General features: G+C 39.0%; 1 protein-coding gene across 2 annotated transcripts in view; it reads right to left on the reverse strand.

Moving 5' to 3' along the window:
• Iswi (Imitation SWI) overlaps positions 1-23,599 on the reverse strand; it is a 304,965-nt gene that overhangs the window by 79,167 nt on the left and 202,199 nt on the right. For both annotated transcript variants that reach the window (XM_068225541.1, XM_068225540.1), the window contains exon 14: positions 1,955-2,100. In XM_068225541.1, the coding sequence (XP_068081642.1) occupies positions 1,955-2,100 (146 nt within the window). The remainder of the gene's footprint in view (positions 1-1,954; positions 2,101-23,599) is intronic.

Genomic DNA, 23,599 nt, shown 5'->3' on the forward strand with positions numbered 1-23,599 from the left:
GCTGAACTGTCATAGTACTTGGAGTGGATCCTGATGCAGTTTGGAATTCCTGTGCGAAGGTCTGGATAGATGCCTGCCTATTACACTTGACGACCCTCTTCAACTGTCGCCAGTGTGTCAGTCAACAGACTAGGTCAGCCTGTACACTTTCATGCTGTACGTGTCCCTTCACATTTCCATTTCGCTATCACATCAGAAACAGTGAACCTAGGGATGTTTAGGAGTGTGGAAATCTTGCGTACAGACTTCTAACACAAGTGACACCCAATCAGCTGACCACGTTCGAAGTCCGTGAGTTCCACGGAGCGCCCCATTCTGCTCCCTCGCGATGTCGAATGACTACTGAGGTCGCTGCTATGGAGTACTTGGCAGTAGGTGGCAGAACAATGCACCTAAGATGAAAAACGTATGCTTTTGGGGGTGTCCAGATACTTTTGATCACATAGTGTATCAAGAGGGAAGAGGCTGAAAATATAGCTGGGTTATACCGTACATACGTGAATTCTCTGTGCATATTTTTTTGGAATTTAGTTGAGAAAAGCTTGGGTGTGCACATTAATTGAAATAAGGTTGGTACTGCTTTGCCTCAAACAACAAATCTTGCTGTACTATAGCATTGTCCAGCCTTGGTCTGTGTGGCATCATAGCATGTTAGAAGTGAACTGTGAACAATCTATTAAGTATGGCTACAAGTTCTCACAATTGCTCATTAACAGCTAAACTTTAGACTTATTGAAGATGCAGAGAACACTGGAAACTGCACAGCAGGAAGAAAGTATGATGTCAGAGAAAGCTGAACTCAAGACTTGCAAAAAATCGAACTGCTATTTCAAAAAACAAATAGTAATCGCTGGGCATTTTGCACAACGTGATCCTGTACAGCTAATAACAGAGCACATACTCATTACAACACACAGGGAAAACTAGCCAATTAAAAATATGACAATTTGATCAAGCAGATTGCCTATCGAAAAGCATGAGAAGATTATGATGAGTTTCTTAAAAGAAATTTATATTTTATTCAGTTTTGGAGTACATCCTGTGGGATTAATGCTTGTAAATAAAACATAAATTAAGTCAATTTCTTAAAAAAAAAAAAAAAATCCTAAAATTAGGGTGCACAGATTATTTGCATATATACGGTATTTACAGTAGGTTTTCATAGACCTTCATACACACTGATAATTACACCGCAGGAAAAGTTGTGTTCATGGTTCAAATATAAAAAGAATAAAAGTTGTAATCAAGCATTCACCAATGTTTGCTCAGGTCATTCACAGACGTTATTGAATATACGATTCAGTACGGTAGAAATCAAACGATCTGGTTGTCATGGCAGATCATGTTAAAAATTAAATAACTGGAGGTTCAACCTATTCAATACTCAAAAGAAAGAAACGTAGCAATCACATTTCTATTTAAATGGGACCGGTTTCGACCTTAGTCTAGGTCATCATCAGCCATAAAAAACATGTAAAATGTTTAAGAATGTTGGAGGTCAGTTTTTTACTGCCTAACAGTCGAAACCGGTCCCATTTAAATAGAAATGTGATTGCTACGTTTCTTTCTTTTGAGTATTGAATAGGTTGAACCTCCAGTTATTTAATTTTTAACATCAATAATTTCAATACGGAACAATGAAATTTTTATCTTTAAATGGCAGATCATGTCATATACGACGTAATTAAAATAATAAACCGCGAAATATGGATTTCAACATAACATTTCAAATGTGGTACTTCTATTAACAAAGAGAGATATAGAAATCTTTTACTACATTTTTAGAATAAAAAATACTGGATACAACGAGACACCAATAAAAATGAAAATCTTAAGACACCAAAAGGATTGTGCAAAGTCCTCTGTGAAATGACCAGTAAGCAAATACCACAAATACGAAGGAAATGAGAAATTAAGTAGTACATGGTTCCTTCTTGGCATAATTAAAACTTACCTTTGCTTCCCCCTTCATAAGGATACTGTCAATATCTTCATCGGTTATCTCAGAGTCCTTTGAAGCAAAGACATGATTAGCACCATGTCTGATCATATTCAACATTTCATCTTTGTTGAGTTGGTTTTTACTGTCCACAAGACGACCTTTAAAGAGATTAAAAAATCCACAAAATTAAACCTTAAAGCAGCCCTATAAACAAAATCTGAAATTAATTCTACTTCTTAAAGCTAAAGGAAAATAAAACCTTGCATATCTTTCCATGGCAGAGTCTGGACCAACCGACAGAAAACTACTAATACTACTCCTCCTCCTCATCCTCCCACTCCCTGACTTCAGCGGTGGCCTCCTCCTTGTGCTGTCTCATCATAGAAGGTTGGTGTCCTTTCAACAGTGCTTTCGCCCAGGATGATAAGAGCATGGGCGACTTTCTATTTACCGATTACCAACAATATAAAATATCGAAGTACCAAATTGACAAAGCAAAATTTATAGTACGACCAACATTGGTAGAAGAGGTAGACCAATTCCCCAGACTGCTGTGTACCAGAGTGCTGCAAAATAGAAGAAAAGAAGAAAAGCTAACAGGAGTGGTTATCATATGTAAAAGCCATTTACATACTTTCATCTGAGCATCAGCCGACAGTCAGCGACCATATCAATGTTTGTTTATAGCAACAGTAATCGATCAAAGCAGAGCGCTAGATGTGCTTGTGAAATTACTAACTGGTTTGAAAGAAGTCAGTTCTGGTTTTTAGGAAGGTTATTCCAGTGAGACTCAACCTGTAGAAATCCAGCAAGATATAACAAATATCTTAAGATTCAGGAGGTCAAATGGACTGTATGGCTATTGACCTATCCAAGGCTTTTGATAGGGTAGATCATGGGAGACTGCTGATCAAAATAAAGCTAATGGACTAGACAAAAGAGTGGTTAAATAAGTGGCTAAATAAAATTTTAAAAATAACTCAGAGAATTAGAGTAGGCGAAGCATTCTGATTCTGTAATCATTAAGAGAAGCAGTTCTGCGGGGCAGTATTAATGGACATTTATGTTTTCTACCCAAATGATACGAGTAAATACCTGGTATCACACGTACAGATTTTTGTGGATGGTGTTATATGATCTAGTAAATAAATGACTGGATTGTGAGTGACAGCAAAACAACCTTGACAATGTTGTGAGATGGACAGAAGACAATGGTTTGATGGTAAACGGGATGAAAAGTTAGGTTGTATCACCAAGAGGAAAAGTCCTCTCAGTATTAATTACTGTGCTGATGGTGTGAATTTACCTCAACCGAGCCTTTGAAATACCGCTAACAGAAACAGACAGAAAGAAAGAACTATCTTTCATTTGTCAACAAGCCCTACATAACGGTTTCAGTTTGAAATTCATTAATGAACTCATTACTAATTGCAAATATCAACAACAAATTAAACTTAAAACAGCAATCTGAAAAGGCAAACGGATATGTCAAATTCACCTTTAATAACACGAGGATTTACGAAACCACCAACTTATTCAAGAAACACAACACCAAAGTAGCTTTTTCAACCAACAGCACGAAACATAGGTTCTTTAACCACAATAAAGCTAATAAACTTAAGGATGACGAATTCCAGAATTCTGGCATTTATAAGCTAACGTGTACACAGTGCAAAAGAACTTACGTGGGGCAATCAGGAAGGAACTTCTTAATTAGATATCAAGAACACGTCAATGCAGAAAAATACAGAAGATTATCTGCCATGGGATCTCATATGAAAGAGACTAACCACAAATTCACTAATATCAGACAGGACCTTCAAATCATCTGTATGATCAATAAAGGAAGTCTAATGAACAACCTGGAAAACATCCACATTGTTCTTGATAAATTAGAAAACGGTGAACAGAATCTTAACGAAAACAACGAGCAAAAAAAATCTTATACGAACATATCAGTAAATACTTGGAATGGGTAGACAAGAAACAGACAAGACGAACAAGAGATATAATCAAACACGACATCGTAGAAGCACAACCTAATCTCCCTCCTCCCTCACATGATGTGTTAGATGATGACGGTACTCTACTCCCCTTCTCTCCAGAGTTTTGCACGAACTGTCAGAATGTGTCACATCGCTACTACACCAGATCGCGCTCTAAGACAGACTCTCTGGACGGCGCAGAATAAACATCTTTTCCAAATAAGAACGAGAGGCACGACGTTCTGATCTGATGTCCACCATCTTATAACAAAGGAGTCGCCAAAGAACTTTAACCAAACAGTCAACACAACGATTTTTTCTTTATAACCTAAGAGTATTACTTGTGCTTATTGTCTTAATGTTTTTTCATCTTAGTTTCCTCTTCATACAGCTGATGATGACCACTAAGTGGTCGAAACATGTCCTGTAAGTGTTAATATATATTCTATTTTGCCTAAGGCATAAAATAAAGTATCAATTAGGTGGTTCTTTAAATTAACTTCTTGATTATACTCATCGATACAGTCATGAAATGGACAACTTTTAATAGATGATGCTAAATATTTTCATGCAGTCATAGTAATCTTATATAGAGAAAGACTTGTGAGTAATCATGGGAGATGTTGCAGCAGGAAGAACCATGCAGAGGTTTAATTTCACATTATGTGAGACTGTTCTTGAGATTTGGTGATGCCTTGTATGGGGGGGTAATAGATATAAGATCTCAAAATTAAATAATTAATGTTATTGGTTTTACAACCCACTAACTACTTTTACAGTTTTTGGAGATGCCCCCAAGTTTCCAGCAAGGATATGTATGTACCGTCTGCTATGCTTATAATGCCTCGCCACTACAAGATACTGTATTAGAATCATTCCGTACTGATGGTTTTCACTTTACAAAGGAAAAAATTAATGTATCCTCCTAATTCAATACAAAACATAATTCCGTCATTAGATGGAGCAATAAAATTCAAACATGTTTTGACTTGTTTGAGCCATCTTCAGTGAAATAAGAGGGGGTTAAAGTAATGTACACAATAGATTTTCTTCTGATGACGCAGAGCACAGTTCTCTGAGAAACGTAAAGAATTTCACCGCATTTTCTTGACACAGAATAAGCCCAAAAGCCTATACAGTATTATGTCTAAGTACGGGCCGTGAAAGCATCAATGGCTACATAATAGGTAAAATGTGCTAAAAATATAATGAAGAACAAAAGAGACAGACTGAAATAAAAACAATAACAATATACAATATTTATATCACTAGATGGAACAATAAATAACACACTGAGACAAAAGGGTTAATATAAAACATATTTGAATCCAAAAAAAGTAGTAAACCTAAGAAGAAAATAAAATAAAAGATAACAGATGGAAACAAAACAATAAGTGCTAAAAGTGAGGTTGTAGACCGCTTAGACTAAATTTTTTTTAGTTTGATAACAATTCATAAACAGGACAAAATCAGTGTTGAAAATTCAGGCTGCCAGTCTGTCTTTGTAGAAACACCATCCCACAAATGGCTAGGAGGGGAGCAAAAAAGCTTTGGAAACCAAAGTTGAGAGGAGACAATGTGCCAGGTGAAACGTACGTGATAAGTGATGGAAAAACGCCGTTGAATTTAAAAAATTTTAGAACAGCAGTATTCTCCATTTCTTCTCAATGTAGTGGTCCCGTTCTCGAAGATTATTCCAAAGTTGGCTAGGTGTGTTTACCTTATTTTAAATGGCCGGAAGGGCAGTGACAAAATTGAGAAGCTGTGTTAGAGAAGTAACAGGTGCATGGTAAACTGTAAGTGACCATAGTGGAAACCGTCAATGAAGTTCCAATCTGTAATGGAAAAAAACGAGGTTGTGTGAGAAACTAGGTCTGATAAGTAAAAAGTGTAAAATGTGTGTGAAGAAAACTTACGGTACTTAAAAGGGGGTTGTCCTCTCGAACCGGCCTGGCCTTCTCAAAGTTAACGGTGCCGTTCGTACGATCGATTGCCGGTTTCACCAAGCTTCGTCCTAATATGCTTGACGCCTGTCAAAAATGACGACCCGTTTCTTTCTGACGCTTTGTCAAAACCTTTTACATTTCATCATCACTAGTGAGCTGGAATAGACGCTCTGTTTATTTTGACACAATCTCGCATTTCAAAACGACATTGTATCGCGATATATCGAGTGTTATCATACGTTCTGATTGCCATTTCTCGATTAATTTAATTGAAGTACTGAGCCGAGGTTGAAAATAGACTTGTTTTGCAATTTAATTTTCTGTTGTAAGAGTGGTCTCAAAAATGGAAGATAATAATAATAATAATAATAATAATAATAATAATAATAATAATAATAATAATAATAATATTTCTTCAAAAAAGAAAGGATCCAAATTCTCTGAAGACGAGAAGAGTTTGTTCGCGAGTTTTGTTGCCGAAAGGAAAGAGACAATCGAAAACAAGAAAACCGATTGCATAACGTTGCGTGATAAAGAGAAAGCGAGGATAGAACTTGCAAATTGTTTTAATTCTCATGAATTTGTTTGTAAGAGGTCAGTGAAACAATTGAAAATGTTTTATGACAACTTCAAAAGAAGGGCTAAACAAAAAAGATGCCAGGATAAGGTGAATATGTTTAAAACTGGAGGTGGAGTTTCTGTAACCCCTTCATTACACCAAACATCACAACTCCTAGAAACAATCCGGGACCAAGTAGAGCCTCTTCCCAACAACTTGGATAGCGATTCTGCATACATAGGCCTAACCACATCCAGTAGCAACACTATTGAATCATGCAATGTACTGGTGACGTTTGAAGAAAAACCAAGTACAGAGATCCTTATCCTTACCAGTGAAGAAACGGTCCCGAATACAATCCATGACCTTCCACCATCAACTAGCGGTAGCAAGTTATCATGGGCATCAAGAAACCGGCCTTAAGAAGACAAAGAAATCAGAAGCATTGAAAGCTTGTGAAAGAGTTATTGAATTGTCAGAAGCAAGAAGGGATCTTTGCAAGCAAAAATTAGACATGCTAAAATTAAGGCATAACGAAGAACTAGTCTTAATACACATGAAAAAGGAAACCGAAAAAATTAAGCAAGAAAATGAAAAACTGAGAAGTGCAGTGCTAGAGGCAAAACTTTCCTTTTATTTGAAGAAACAATAGACTAAATTTAATAATAATAATAATAATAATAATAATAATAATAATAATAATGTAATAATGATCTACAAATTTATTAACCTATAAACTTAAGTAACATTAACCAATGACCAGCTATTGAGAGATCATCATCAAGCATCCAGCCACGAATACACATCAATAGATAAGGGTCCTATTTTTTGGTGAAGAAAAAAGACGACTTAACAGGAATTATTTAGTCTTTGAGGAAATTAATGCTTAGCTGATCAAGATGGTCGTCCAGTTGTTAATTGGAACGGAATCGTTGAAAACCATTTCCATTAAGACACGGCTTTAAAAGTGGAATAAATTTAAAACACACGAGTTCTGTATCGCTAATATTATATAAACAAGCACACACTTTGTTGTCTATAGCACACAATAGGCAATATTTTATGTGACTGTATGTTTGGTGAAATAAAACTGTTGATTTCGGTGTTAAAACTAACAATATTTCGGGAGATCATCATCATCATGGTTTACGAGCACTCTCCACTTCTGCCTGTCCATGTACCACTCTTCTCTCAAGACGACATCCCAGCTGATTCCTCTTGTTCCTATGTCCTCTTTCACTTGGTCCAGCCACCTCTTCCTAGGTCTTCCTACCGGTCGTTTTCCGGCCACGACTGTGTGTAGCCATTGTTTTGCTGTCCTTCCATCGTCCATTCGTTTGACATGGCCAAACCATTTCAAACGGGCCCTTGTCACTTTTTCATTCAGGGATGGGTACACACCAGCTTGCTCCCTTATTCTTTCATTCCTTACCCTGTCCCTTTTTGTCTTCTGTACCATAGTTCGTAGGAACTTCATTTCTGCGGCTTGTAGTTTGCTGTCCACTTGTTGGGTTGTTGTGCAGGTTTCTAGGCTATATGTTATTATGGGGGTGAAGTATGATTGGAATAGAATCTGCTTTGATCTTAAGGGAACTTGTTCGTTCCAGAGAAGGTTCCGAACTTGATGGTAAAACTGAGCTGATTTTTGAATGCGGTTGTTAATTTCATGTTGTATTCTGTTATCACTTGAAATGATGCACCCAAGATATTTATATTGGTCTACTGTTTCCAGTTGTGTACCTTCCAGCATTATTTTTCCTTTCTTCTTCTGCCTGTTGACAGACATAGTAACAGTTTTCGATTTATTTATTGTTAATCCGTGTGCTTTCAAATGTTCATTCCAGGTGTTCAGCCTCTCTTGGACTTCCTTCTCTGTATTTCCCCAAATTACTACATCATCTGCAAATGCAAATGCATTGATGTCCATATTGTTCTTCTGCTTAATTTCTTTCATGACTTCATCCATGACAGTGATAAAAAGTAATGGTGAAAGGGTACTGCCTTGTTGCACTCCTTTAGTGGTTTGGAACCAATCAGAATTACCGTTTCCTATCTGTACGCAACTGCAGCAGTCTTCGTAAAGCATTTTAACTTTCTGGATAAGCCCTTTGTGTACATTCTTCTTTCTTAAACATTCCCATATAGTCGTCCTTGGAACACTATCAAATGCTTTTTCGAGATCCAAAAACACTAGTGTTAAGTCTTTGCCCTTCTCCCAATGCTTTTCTAACAGTATTCTAAGTGCAAATATGAGATCGGTAGTTGATCGGTGTTCTCTGAATCCATATTGTTCTTCCTGTAGTTGTGGTTCTATTATTTTCCTTAGCCTTTTTTCAAGTATTTTCTCAAATATTTTCAAACCATGAGACAATAAAGTGATCCCTCTATAATTGCTACATTTCTTCCGGCTTCCTTTTTTGAAGAGAGGTATTATTATTCCCTTTTTCCAATCATCTGGGACTTTCCTATCCTTCCATATTGCATTAATTACTCTATGAAGCCACTGTATTCCTATTGCACCAGTTGCTTTGATCATATCTGCACTGACTTCATCAAATCCTGTAGATCTTTCTTTGGGCATACTATTAAGGGCCATCTCTACTTCCTTCCATGTTGGCGGACTCTCTTGGTCAGGCTCATCATTGCAGCTGACCTGCGTGGTCACATCATTGGAATCTTTCCCAGTACTGTTGTATAAATTATCAAAATAGGATTTCATGATCTTCCTTATTTCTGTCTCCTCCCTAACTATGTTACCATCTGGTTCCTCTATTGCTGTTATGTATTCATTGTCTCTTCTTATATTTCGTATTGTTCGGTAAAGTAGTTTAGAATTAGCTTTGCTGTCTTGCTCTAGTTTATCTGTGAAATCAGTCCAAGCTTTCTGTTTTTCTTCGGCCACAATTTTCTTTACTTGTAACTTCTGATCTCTGTATTTCTGCTGCAGTTCGTTTACTCTAGATTCGTTCCTTTGACTTCCTTTTTGCATTTCTTTGTCTCTGGCTTTCCTGGTTTCATTTTTTACTTTCACAGCAATCTTCACCCGATCGTTCCACCAAGGAGTTTCTTTTTCCTTCATTTTGCTATTAGTTTTACCACAAACTTCTAATGCAGCTCCGACAATGCTTTCTTTGAATCTAGTCCACTCGATGTTGCCTTCTTGTAATGCATCTGATGGTAATTTATTGGTCACTTTTTTTGTGTATTCAACTTGTTTTTCTGTCTTCTTTAGCTCCCATGTTTTAATTTTTGGTTTCCTGTATTTCTGAGGCCTATAAATTTCAATGTGCTTTATTGTTGCGAGGAGAAGTCTGTGGTCACTGTCCAGGCTTTCACTTGGTATAACTCTGACATCACATATGGTCTTTCCTGCTTCAATATCAGATATAAAATAATCTATCAGAGTTTTAGTATCTCCATTCCAACTGTATCTTGTTAGTTTATGACTTAGCTGCTTCGGGAGGTATTTCGTGAAATAAATTGTCATACTAATCGATGTTTCTTGTGAAATATTCCTTATGGTATGGGGTAAATCTAACTAATTTTGTGATTAGGGGTTTTAAAGTGAACACTTGTAATGTATTCAATTGTTATTAAACCTTAGAACAACCAAATATACAAAATGTTGTAGAAATAAATACCGGTAGGCCTATATAAATCCCTGAAACCTTAAAATGAAGTTAGGCGGAAGTTAGGAATTTATACGTAGCCTACACGTTTTTGCCGGTCCCGTGGTGTAGGGGTAGCGTGCCTGACTCTCGCCAGGAGGCCCCAGGTTCGATTCCCGGCCAGGTCAGGGATTTTTTCTCGACCTGAGGGCTGGTTCGAGGTCCACTCAGCCTACCTGATTAGAACTGATGAGCTATTGACGGCGAGATATTGGCCCCGGTCTCGAAAGCCCAGAATAATGGCCGAGAGGATACGTCGTCCTGACCACACGACCCCTCGTAATCTGCAGGCCTTCAGGCTGAGCAGCGGTCACAAGGCAGGCCAAGGCCCTTTCAGGGCGTTAAGTGCCGTGGGGTTTGGATTGGTTCTACATGTTTTAACATTTTGAATGACTTGTCTCCAGAGTAAAAAACTATGCATGGTTCCAACATTATCAGGATCCAGAGTTGTGCGACAGTCAGAAAGTATGTTTTTGTAAAAGCAGCCCCTTTCGCTGACCACATTAGACGTCGGAAACCATAATACTTGCGAACACTTGGTGCAAATCCTCCTAAAACTTCACTAACAATGTCTTCTTTCTTCTCTTCTATCAGACGTGCTTTCACTGCATTTTGCAAAGCCATATATCCCTGGAAGATATTCATGGATATGCAGGTGCTGCCCCGCCGGGGATGAGTAACTCGGACGGTTAAGGCGTTGGCTTTCTGAGCCCAAGTTGGTAGGTACAATCCTGGCTCAGCCCGGTGCTTAAATACGTCAGTCCCGTGTTACTAGTTTTATTGGCGCGTAAAATCCTCCTGTGGGACAACATTCCGACATCTCGGCATCTCCGAAAACCGTAAAAGTAGTTAGTGGGACGTAAAAACAATAACATTATTACAACTCAACCAGGCAATTTATTTATTTATTTATTTATTTATTTATGCTCTTTGCTTTACGTCACACTGACACAGATAGGTCTTACGGCAACGATGGGATAGGAAAGGCCTAGGAATTGGAAGGAAGCGGCCATGGCCTTAAAACCTCGGCATTTGCCAGGAGTGAAAAAGGGAAACCACGGAAAACCATCTTCAGGGCTGCCGATAGTGGGGCTCGAACCCCCTATCTCCCGATTACTGGATACTGCCTCCACTTAAGCGACTGCAGCTATCGAGCTCGGTGCGATTTATTTAGAACAGGCCTACTAATATCGTCATATTTTATAATAAAGTCGGTATTATTTATCTTCCCTTTTATATTCATCCATGTCCTCATGCCAGGATTATCCAATTTTTCTATAGAAATGCTGGCTTGCATGAATGCTTTTGTTGTGTCTATTACAAATTGCTCTCTATCACTTTTCAACTACTATGCGATGTGTAAAGTATCGCCGATTGTTATTTGCCGCTTAAAATTATGTTCATTTGCTTCATTCTTCTTCTTTTTGTGTGTTTCTGATTCTCTACAGTATTTATCGCACGCATCTCTTGGTTTTCACATAATGCGAACATTACAGTACTTACACATTAGAATCTTTCTTGCAGCATCAAATACATAGAACGCCTCACTGTTGTATTCCTCGGCCCTCGGAAAAACTGTTGTGACTTTAGTTTTCAGCATTTTTGCACTTAAATGCTGGACATTTGCTGATAAAGGTTCATAAGTGGCAAAGTTTCAATGCGAAAGAGTATAATGCGCACTGCTGTATCTACAACCGATCTTGCTACGACCACAACGCCACTTGCTGTAATCGATAACAGATATCGATTTTTAATGATTGCCTTAGAGATCGTGGAACTGAATACACATACTTCCGATACACAGGGCTCATCGCTTTGTGTGCATTTGTGTAGAGAATATACAGCGCTATCAATCAACTGAGAAGGAAACTACTACAGTCAAGTTCTCAAGAGCATTTAAACGTTTCTTGGAGATCTTTTCCAATACGATTTCGTATTTTTCTTACCATGTGGGGTATATTTCGTGATTATTTGCGCGATTCGCGTAATAAACAGATTTCGCAATATTTCGTGAGTTCATTTCGCTAAAATACGTTGCGGTACGGTACCTACAAGGTCATATAAAGGCTAGAAAGAAGATATGAAAAATTTCGTGCTTATCGCTATTACCAAAAAATACGGCCCCTAATTATGAGCAAAAACGCACCTTACTCAACGTTCAAGAGCATCCACATCGATTTAGGTCACGTTATGAACCTCTCTCACAATCAGTGTTGCCAACTTATATTTTCAACATCCGCTAAATACTACTAAAAAACCGCTAAAATTCCGCCAAGAAATCCGATCTCCAACAATGGGCAATAATAATAATAACAATAACAATAATAATAATAATAATAATAATAATAATAATAATAACAACAACAATAATGTAAGGAAAATTCTCAGCCCCCGTAAAACAGAAGATGGATATAGACTGAGGTCACGCAAAGTGACAGAAGAGCTTTCCAACATTGCAGCAGACATCCGCAAAAGACGTCTGAAATTTTATGGGCGCGTCCGCAGACTGCCGGCAAGTAGACTGACACACACAATTCTCACCTACATAGAACATCTAAAAAATATTCCATGGGTACTGGAAGTGAAGAAGGATCTGGAAAAAGCCCAGATGAATTCAAATGACAATACGGAGAGAAACCTCCATAGGAAAAATATTAATGGATGGAAAGTACAACCAGAGAACAAAGTAAAAAAGAAGACTGGAGCAAAGTGGACAGAAGAACGAAAAAGGATCCACAGAGAAAGGATGAGAGCTGTTTGGCAACTCAGAAAACAGAATCGTTAGAGTTTTGAGTGATCCATTGGGTCCATATGAAAAAAAAAAAAAAAAAAAAAAAAAAAAAAAATAGTAGTAGTAGTCCTGTATGCAGCAGAATGCCTATCCCTAACTAAAAAAACCCCACTGAGAGCCCTGGAAGTGCAAGAACGGAAATTCCTGAGAAGAATAATAGGGCCAAGGATCCTACCAGATGGAAGGCGATGGTACAAACCCAACAATGAGCTCTACCAGCATCAAGAAAACCTCATAGATGCCATCAGGAGAAAACGTCTGACTTTCTATGGGCACCTATACAGAATGGATCCTAATAGATTATCCCATAAGATCTTCAAGGTTGCTAACAAAGGCAAAGCTACTGGATTCCCCTGGACCAAACAAGTGGACAAAGATCTTGCAGAGCTTAATATTAATCAAGCCGCCATTACTGACAGAAATGCATACCGTTTAATGGTCAAAACTAAACCTTTCCTAACATCCCTTACATCAGCTAGCCACAAAGGAGCCGGGAATTGGTCAGAGGAGCGCAGGAAAGAATTCAGCGAGAAAATGAAGGAATACTGGGCCAACAGGAAGGCTCAAGAGGCCACTAAGAACACAATCCAGTATGCTAAAAGGGGCAGACGAAGACAAAAACACAGCTAGAACACAAGCACCGTGGTCCACAGATGGCCTAAACGCAAAGAGAGAGAGAGTAGTAGTAGTAGTAGTAGTAGTAGTAGTAGTAGTAGTAGTAGTAGTAGTAGTAGTAGCAGTAGTAGTAGTAAATGTCTGTACTCACCTGATCTGTGAGTTCCACTGGGATTAACCCCCTGCCTGCGAGCCAGCAAGCTAAAACTTGTAGGTGTTTTACTGCTGGGTGCAAACTAGGTGAATCCCCTACCTCAACGGCCACACAGACCAGGCCAGTTCATTAAACGGTCGTCCTTCATAGCATAAATATAAATGCTACTCTCTCACAGTTTCATTATCTGTCGTCATTCGTCAACTAAGAGATAAGTAACCTTTCCCCACGCATTACAAATTTATGATACCAGGATCACAATCCAAATAACATGTTTTCCTCATGTGACTGCTAGCTCCTGACAAGAAATATGGAATAGCTCAGAGACAGACTGGAGTATACATTTTTTTTAAAGTAAAATGGATAAAACGCTAAACTTCGCTATAATATATCTAGAATTCCACCAAAAAATCCGCTGTCCGCTAAATGGTATATTTATCCGCCGAGTCTTCTAATTCCGCCAAATTTAGCGGAAAATCCGCTAAGTTGGCAACACTGCTCACAATTTGAATGAAATCAATGAAAAAAAAAAAGAACATTCTAGCATTCATTCCATACATTTGTTAGAACTTCTATAACAAAAACAAACCCCGTTTCCATCTCTCCAACTCACTACCACTCCCCCCTCCCCGCCAGCCCTACACCCCCTTCCCCCTCCGCTACTCCCATCCTCGCAAACACAGCTGAGCCAACAATAGACTCTATCCTACGAACGGGACTGTTAACTCTGAGAAGGCCAGGCCGGTTCGAGAGTACAACCAACTTTTGAGTACCGTAAGTTTAAAGATTTCTTTACATCCATTTCACATTTTTTACTTATCAGCCCAAGTTTCACACATAACCTTGTTTTTTCCATTACAGATTGGAACTTTATTGATGGTTTCCATTATGGTCACTTACAGTTTACCATGCACCTGTTACTTCTCTAACACAGATTCTCAATTTTGTCGCTGCTCTCCCGACCATTTAAAATAAGGAAAACACACCTAGACAACTTTGGAATAATCTTCGAGAACGGGATTGATAAATTGAGAATGCTGCTATTCTAAAATTTTTAATTCATCGGTGTTTTTCCATCAGTTATCACGTACATTTTTTTTTTTTGCTAGTTGCTTTACGTCGCACCGACACAGACAGGGCTTATGGCGACGATGGGACAGGAAAGGCCTAGGAATGGGAAGGAAGCGGTCGTAGCCTTAATTAAGGTACAGCCCCAGCATTTGCCTGGTGTTAAAATGGGAAACCACGGAAAACCATATTCAGGGCTGCCGACAGTGGGGTTCGAACCCACTATCTCCCGGATGAGAGCTCACAGCTGTGCGCTCCTAACCGCACGGCCAACTCGCCCGGTCACGTACATTTTACCTGGCATGTTGTCTCCTCTCAAACTTGGTTTCTCAAGCTTTTTCGCTCCCCTCCTAGCCATTCGTGGGATGGTGTTTCTATAAAGACAGACTGGCAGCCTGAATTTTCAACACAGTAATTTTGTCCTGTTTTTGAATTGTTATCAAACTTTAAAAAAAAAAATTTAGTCTCAGAGGTCTGCAACCTCACTTTTAACACTTATTGTTTAGTTTTGTCTGTTATCTTTTATTTCATTTTCTTCTTAAGTTTAGCACATTTTTTGGATTCAATTAAATTTTATATTAACCCTTTTGTCTCAGTGAGTTATTTATTGTATCGTTCTCAAATGCAATTTCATTTGACGAAAATAAAAATCACATGAGAACACGTCCACTTCCTTGTGTAAATTACCTTATTGTCACTGTAGGTTACAAGACATGATTATACACAGTAGCAAGTGACACTACAACACTTAAAGTAGATTCTGACAAGTACAGATATCAACAACACTGACTCACGCACTATAACATACACTCTCTTGAACTCACCGCCTCACTGACTGACGGCTCAATATATACCGTATAATCTTGAATACCACCCGCACTGTTTTTCGAAAATACCGCTTCCAAAATTGGGTGCGGGTCTTATTTAAAATTTTGGGAAATTTATCTTTCCGAATGCACGTTATCGGGCATCACCGCTGGCACGGCTTGGCAACATTGCTCTCTCCGCTCTCAGTATACGTTACTTCCGCGCTTGGAGTCAGTCTCACGCACGTTCTTGGAGTATCAACATGAATTCCACAAAGCGTTTGCCATCTTTTACTGCGAGTGAGAAACAAAGTAGTTCGGGAAGCCGAAATTATTGGAAATCGTGTCACCGGTAGAAAAAACGATATTGACGAGCCATGTATTTGTGACTGGAGAAAGAAGAAAAATGTGCTATTAACATGTAGTGGTGATCATAGAGCTTTTCGCAGTTGTGTTTATGTTTCATAGATCTAGAGAAAGCTTATGACAGGGTACTGAGGGAAAAGTTGTTCGTCATACTGGGGGACTATGGAATTAAAGTTAGATTACAAAAATCAATCAAAAGCATTTATGTTGACAATTGGTCTGCAGTGAGAATTGATGGTAGAATGAGTTCTTGGTTTGGGGTTCTTACAAGGGTTAGAAAATTCTGTAATCTTTCACCTTTGCTGTTCGTAGTTTAGATGGATTATCTGCTGAAAGGTATAAAGTGGCAGGGAGGGATTCAGTTAGGTGGAAATGTAGTAAGCAGTCTGAACTATGCTGTTGACTTGGTCTTTATGGCAGACTGTGCCGAAAGCCTGCAGTCTAATATCGTTGAACTTGAAAATACAGTGAAACTCTGTTAAGAAGTTTTTCAAGGGACCACAAAAAAAAAAACTTCTTAAGCAGGAAACTTCTTAAAAGGGGTAATGCCTGAAAAATTAATCCCTACTTTGACATACATGTGAAACACACAGCCAAAATTTCCTTGTTTGTGAACAATACCGAAATAGGCTGATATATAAAAGCTGCTAAAAGAAAGCCTCAATATAAATACAGTATTAGATTATCATGACATGTATTTTTTAGAGATAAAGTAAAATACTGTAATTGAACATACTGTATTCTAAAAATTTTTGATAAGAAAAAGGAACATATTACATGAAACCTTGCACAAGAGATAAAAGAAATACTAAGAACATTAAAATGGTAGATGTTGACTGTACATTATGTAAATTCCATACTCCATTAGACATTAAATACATTTCCAAACACAAAAATCTAGGCTCCTACTTGGAAAAGAAATTGTCCCGGGTTGTCTGTTTTTAGGTTTTTACTGCTTTTTTGAACTATAAACCACCGAGCTGGATAGCTGCAGTCGCTTAAGTGCGGCCAGTATTCAGGAGATAGTGGGTTCGAACCCCACTGTCGGCAGCCCTGAAGATGGTTTTCCATGGTTTCCCATTTTCACACAAGGCAAATGCTGGGGCTGTACCTTAATTAAGGACACGGCCACTTCCTTCCCATTCCTAGCCTTTTCCTGTCTCATCGTCGCCGTAAGACCTATCTGTGTCAGTGCAACGTAAAGCAACTTGCAAAAAAAAACTATAAAACCTCCCACATTCCCACATTGCCTTCCATGTGTTCTGAGGCACACTGACTGAACCTTCCATAAACCGCCTCAGTTTTTCACACCCCCCGACATCTTCAAGTTAACGGCAGTAGACGGGACATCGGTAACTTATTATTAGAGATTCTTAGAACCTATTCATAGGCCTATATCGCCCCTGCATTCCTACTAGTTGTCATGGCCACGGGCGTAGTTTCTGGCTGTTTCACAAGTACCGCATGGGCAAGCCGATATTGAGTTTATTTTCCTGCTTTAATCCTCTTCATGCTAAAGGTAATGAAGAAAAGAAAAGCAGGTTCGAAGTTGCAGAAATGAGTGCATGGGAAAGTATTGGGGTATTACGTGCGAGTGATAAAGGCGCAGTAGCAACACTAGCACATCTAAACATAAACAGTTTCTTTCCCCGCGAGAATTTTATTTCATGTCTCCTCATCCTTGTGCTACGTTCTAATAATGCAATGTAATAATTACGAGTGACACGATAATACAATGTTTAGCTCGTAAAAGGTAAAAATAAAAATAACTTTCAATTTTATGCCAACACGTGGTATCGCAATGCCTCAGTGCGTGTATCAGGCACGCCCCCGCTCACCAACACCCAGCTGGTTATCAACATTCGTTCAACTTCGTAGACGATCGGGATCTTTCGGCCGGCTGTTTGGCGGCATAATATGTATCAGCTGGCAAGTCGGCTGCATTCTCTTTGGTCGGCTGTTTCCTGCATAGACACACTGAGGGACACTAATAATGGACACGGAAAATCTTATCAGTTTAGTTCCAAAACGTAATTTCCTCTACGACAAGACCCATAAGCATTATTGCAACAACGGAAGAGAGAATGTCTGGAAGGAAATAAGCCAGGGAATGTAAACCAAACAGGTTAGAATATTCAATTTTGTGGTAGATTAGGCCTATACGGTACTTTATTTCGCAATTATTGTTGACCTTATTTCAAATCATATTATCATGTTGGAGTCCATATACAGTACGGTATGTCAGTACGATAATTGACATGGCTTGGAATGTACAATATTTACCGTGAACAATTTTGTAAGTGGCATTCCCTACGGTTGTCGTTCATGTATTCCGAACAAACAGTACGGTAATGCATAAGAAGCTGCTGTGTTGTGGACAAATACATTTTTCGGTTTTTAATTAATGTTGATGCCACCTCGATTAATGACTTCACCCTGTCGCGGCATGCAACTTACTGCATTAATGTTTTATCAAAGCATCCACTGCGTGCTTTGTGTTTCCTGCGTACAATCCCATTCGATTCTATTCTGCTTGATGTAAACGGTGGAGTGGAAATTACGACTGATGGGTTCGATTCGATTCCACAAGGTGAGAGTGAGCATTTGGTGGTGGTGTTGTCACAGCGTGACGTCATACGGCCTTGGCAAGCCCGGAAAGGCTCCATGACAGGTGCAAATGGTCTAACACAGGGTTCAACTTGCACGGGAACTGGAGGGTTCTAACCATGAGCTGCTTTGAGCGGACGTTTTCTATCTCAAGGGGCTCAAAAATTTGAACTGTTTAACTGGGAAATATATTTACAACAGAACACTTTAAGCGGGAAAAATATGCATGTATCTTAATGCAACCGATCAAGGAACGAAGAATATCACACTTCTTAGGCGGGAACTTCTTAACCGAGTTTCACTATAGATGCAATGAGTATGGTATGAAAATTAGCCTCTCGAAGACTGAACTGATGTCAGTAGGTAAGAAATTCAACAGAACTGAATGTCAGATTAGTGATACAAAGCTTTGTTTGTTTATTTGCTTTACGTCGCACTGACACAGATAGGTCTTATGGCGACGATGGGATAGGAAAGGCCTAGGAAGTGAAAGGAAGTGGCCGTGGCCTTAATTAAGGTACAACCCCGGCATTTACCTGGTGTGAAAATGGGAAACCACAGAAAACCATCTTCAGGGCTGCCGACAGTGGGGCTCGAACCCACTATCTCCCGATTACTGGATACTGGCCGCACTAACGCGACTGCAACTATCGAGCTCGGTGTGATATAAAGCGGAACAGGTAGATAATTTTAAGTATTTAGGTTGTTTGTTCTCCCAGGATGGTAATATAGTTAGTGAGACAGAATCAAAGTGTAGTAAAGCTAATGAAGTGAGCTTGCAGTTGCGATCAAGTGTTCTGTGAGAAGGATGTCAGCTCCCGGACGAAACTATCTTTACAGCAGTCTGTTTTCAGACCAACTTTGATTTACAGGAGCGAATGCTGGGTGGACTCAGGGTATCTTATTCATAAGTTAGAAGTACAGACATGAATGTAGCGAGAATGATTGTTGGTACAAACAGGTGGAAACAATGGCAGGAGGGTACTCAGAACATGGAGACAAAGGCTAAGTTAGGAATGAACTCGATGGATGAAGCTGTACGCATAAACCGGCTTCGGTGGTGGGATCATGTGAGACGAATGGAGGAGGATAAGTTACCTAGGAGAATAATGGACTCTTACGGAGGGTAAGAGGAGTAGAGGGAGACCAAGACGACGATAGTTAAGACTCAGTTTCTAACAATTTAAAGATAAGATGTACAGAACTAAATGAGGCCACAGCACTAGGCGACGTTTAGTAAATTCACAGTGGGTTGCAGACTGAACGCTGAAAGGTATAACAGTCTATAATGGTTATATATGTAATAAATAAAGAAATAAAGAAAGAAATAAATAGAAATTATTGCCTTGACTATACACCATTTGAATCGGCACATGCTAAAAGGGCCTCAGCCCAAGCAACCCAGTTTTGATAAAAACGAAAACAACTGTCTCTCAGCGACCCTTTTAGTGTACGTTAGGAATTTCCCTAGCTAATATTAGCTAACCCGTGCGTATGACTCAATCCCTTTTAGCATAGATAGTTGAAGCTATCCTATAGCATGCGATTTTTATGCTTAACTCACTTTGCCATTTTTTGTGACTGAGGCCCTTTTAGCATGTGCCGAATCATTTGTAGTCATCATCTAACTTCCCCTTCTTCCATAGTTCACATGTTTTACAGTTCTTTCTAGGGTTATTTTAGGTGTTTAATATACAGAATATCTTTGAACAGTTGGGGGGAACATTAGCCTTAAACCTATTTATTCTCAACCCAGGGAAAAAATCCAATGGAAGAAAATGCCACCGACATATGGAAGAAGTTCTTGACTCAAAATTGGCTGAAGTAGCACTGAGGCAATTCTGTATAAGCTCTGAATGGCATGGATATTCACAAAATGAAATTCCCTTCACTTTCCCGCTTTTACTCCAGCAGTATGCCACACGTCAGTATATCACCGCAGCTAACCATCCACCCACGACAGTTAAAACATCATTACTTCTCCTGATACACATGTATATGTAGAATAATCTAAATAATGAAACACAGTTAATTTATGAAATCTGGAAACCTGAGCAACTGAAATTCATACTTATATTCCTAAAGCGTAATACTTATTCAGCCATAACTAATGAATACGAAACTTATTCAAAATCACAAAGACTTCACTAAACACCAAAACAAGGGAAATAACAAGGGAAGTGCTTGCCTCATAGAACTAAGAAGGCTGTCAAGAGGGACATCCTATTAGTGCTCCTGTGAGAAAAATGTCACCTGCAAGGTGTTTGCAGCTTGGCATGGAAGCGAAGGTGAACAGCGCTCCATTATAAGCATAGCAGATGACGATGGTATGTATATATGTATGTATGTATGTATGTATGTATGTATGTATGTATGTATGTATGTTGGCATGCATGGGAGAGAAGGTTATTCCAGTGAGGTTCAACTTGTAGGATTCCAGCAGGATATAGCAGATATATTATGTTCAGGAGGTCAAATGGATTGTATTGCTACTGAACTATCCATGGCTTTTGATAGGGAATATCCCCACCCTCAACCCTTTGTGTGTTTGTGTTAAAAATACTAGTAGAGATCTGTACGGTAGATGGGAATAGAGTCAGTTGTAATCCAACAGCGAGGTGAATGGACGTTAAGTGCAGATAGTGAGCTAAGGGTGCATGCTTGTAACTACAGGAATATGGGAGTATCTACCGAGCAATACCAATGCACTAAACGGAGGTTGCATTGCAAGATATAAATAAAATATATCCTTATGTCAGTGGTAGTTATGGTTCTTCTAGTGATTGGAGGCATTTAAGTGAACGCTGGAGCTGGAATTTCTTGGGAGGATATTGAAAACTTAAAGGAGGTAATGAAGGTTGTGTGCCAAGTAGATAAGACAGGGAAATATTACTAGACGAGAGTAGGAAGTCAAAACATATGAAAAGCTACCTACAATCAGAGTTGAGCAACATAAAAATGAGCTTTATTCAAAGAATAGAGTACTGGTAAAGAAGGGTGCTGGTTTCACAACTAAACAGACAGGTAAGGTAAAACCTAATGATGGAAGATATTACATAATCTGTTTACCCTGAATGAGGTTGTTATCAGTAAATACCGCCCAAACACAGTGGTGGGATTCTTAGATATGTCAGTTTGATTTATAATAATAATAATAATAATAATAATAATAATAATAATAATAATAATAATCGTATGGCCTCAGCTACCGTTTGCAGACAATTCGATTTGACGCCATCTGGCTGTCTGCTCGTCAATTTCGACGTTCCGGTTTACTCTGTCTGCCATCTAGCGGACCTAGAGTAAACCAGATCTCTCTTGGGCGTCTATGGCTGAGATTTAATTAATTTTGTCGGGTAAATACCGAATGTATCACCAGAGATCTTTTACATGCCGACATCGTACGACATGGAGTGTCGAATGGACTTTTTTCCGCCCTTCAAAAATCCGACTACCTCTGCCGGGTTTGAACCCGCTATCTTGGGATCCGGAAGCCGACACTCTACCACGGATCCACAGAGGCAGCTAGTTTGATTTATAATGCCAGCCTTTCATAATGGAGGTAGTTTTCAGGAAAGTGAGAGGATTTAATAATGTTAATAATGTTACTTGCTTTACGCCCCATTAACTACTCTCTTGCGGTTTTCGGAGACGCCGAGGTGCCGGAATTTAGTCCCGCAGGAGTTCTTGTACGTGCCAGTAAATCTACCGACACGAGGCTGACGTATTTGAGCACCTTCAAATACCACCGGACTGAGCCAGAATCAAACCTGCCAAGTTGGGGTCAGAAGGCCAGCGCTTCAACCGTCTGAAGTGAGAGGATTTAAGATTTACCATGTAAAATGACAATGTAATTGAAGTAAAGATTGTTCAGGTAGGAGCTGGGGATTTTGCAGTGAAGATATCGCAGGAGAAACGTGTAACTACATCTTTAAAGAGAGTAAGGTCTAATAATGTTATTGGTTTTACTTTGGAGATGCCAAGGTGCTGCAATTTTGTCCTACAGGTGGGGTTTGTTTTATGTGCTGAGGCTGTCGTATTTCAGCACTTTCAAATACTACCGGATTGAGCCAGAATCAAACCTGCCAACTTGGAGTTAGAAGGCCAGCCCTCTACCCTCTGAGCTACTCAGCCTGGCAAGAGTAAGGTCTGGGAGGGCTCAGAAACAAGAAAATATCCCAAGAGGTCACCATGAAAATGTAGGAAAGAGATATCCTAGTGCCCATAGTAGTGCTGCAGACTTAATTGAATGATTGCTCCCAGGGGGTGCCAGAATCGCTTTCCCGCGCTAACTGCTCTTGTAGCTTGTGACAGCACTGTGAGGACACTTCTACAACATGTTCCAAGCGGTAACATTAATAAGCAGTCTCCGGACAGCTGTTTAATTGTTTATTGAGTTTTTATTAAATGAATTAATACACGATGGAATGAAAGTTTTGGTTACGTGCTGTTATTTAGTGCAAGGAGGTAGTAAAATCAGTAAAAGCATGAATAATTGCTCTGTTGCAGAGTGTAAAAATATGGCCGATAAAACTGAGAATATAATTTATCACGGCTTTCCAAAAAATATTATTTATGGGCTAAATGGATGTTATGGTCTCAAAGAGCTGATAGAATCAACCCTAACGCTGCTAGAATTTGTTCCACACATTTCCTCCCTCATAACTATGAACAGAATTTAAAAAACGAACTGCTGGGCTTACCATTAACAAAAGGAAATTGAAGGCCCATGCTGTACCCTCCCAAAATATTCCTAACTGGCATGGAAATGACATCAATGCTACAAGTACAAGAAACTGACATCATCTGCACCATTGACGACAAACAGCTGACAACAACTACACCATTAGTGGTATTAAAATAATCACTATACTGATATTCTGAAGGGAAACAATACCTGAAATTATTGTGAATAGGCTATACCTGTTACTGTATTTCCTTCTCTCCATGAATTTCTACCTGTACACAAGAAGTATTACATTAGGTTCTACAAAACTTCACCAGTCAACGAGTACAGACACGATTCTCGAGGTAGTTGACAATACCAAAGAAGAAATCAATTGGCTAAAAACAGAAATACAAAGACTGAAGA

This window comes from Anabrus simplex, chromosome 1, assembly GCF_040414725.1.
Source record: "Anabrus simplex isolate iqAnaSimp1 chromosome 1, ASM4041472v1, whole genome shotgun sequence".
NCBI classification, from domain to species: domain Eukaryota; kingdom Metazoa; phylum Arthropoda; class Insecta; order Orthoptera; family Tettigoniidae; genus Anabrus; species Anabrus simplex.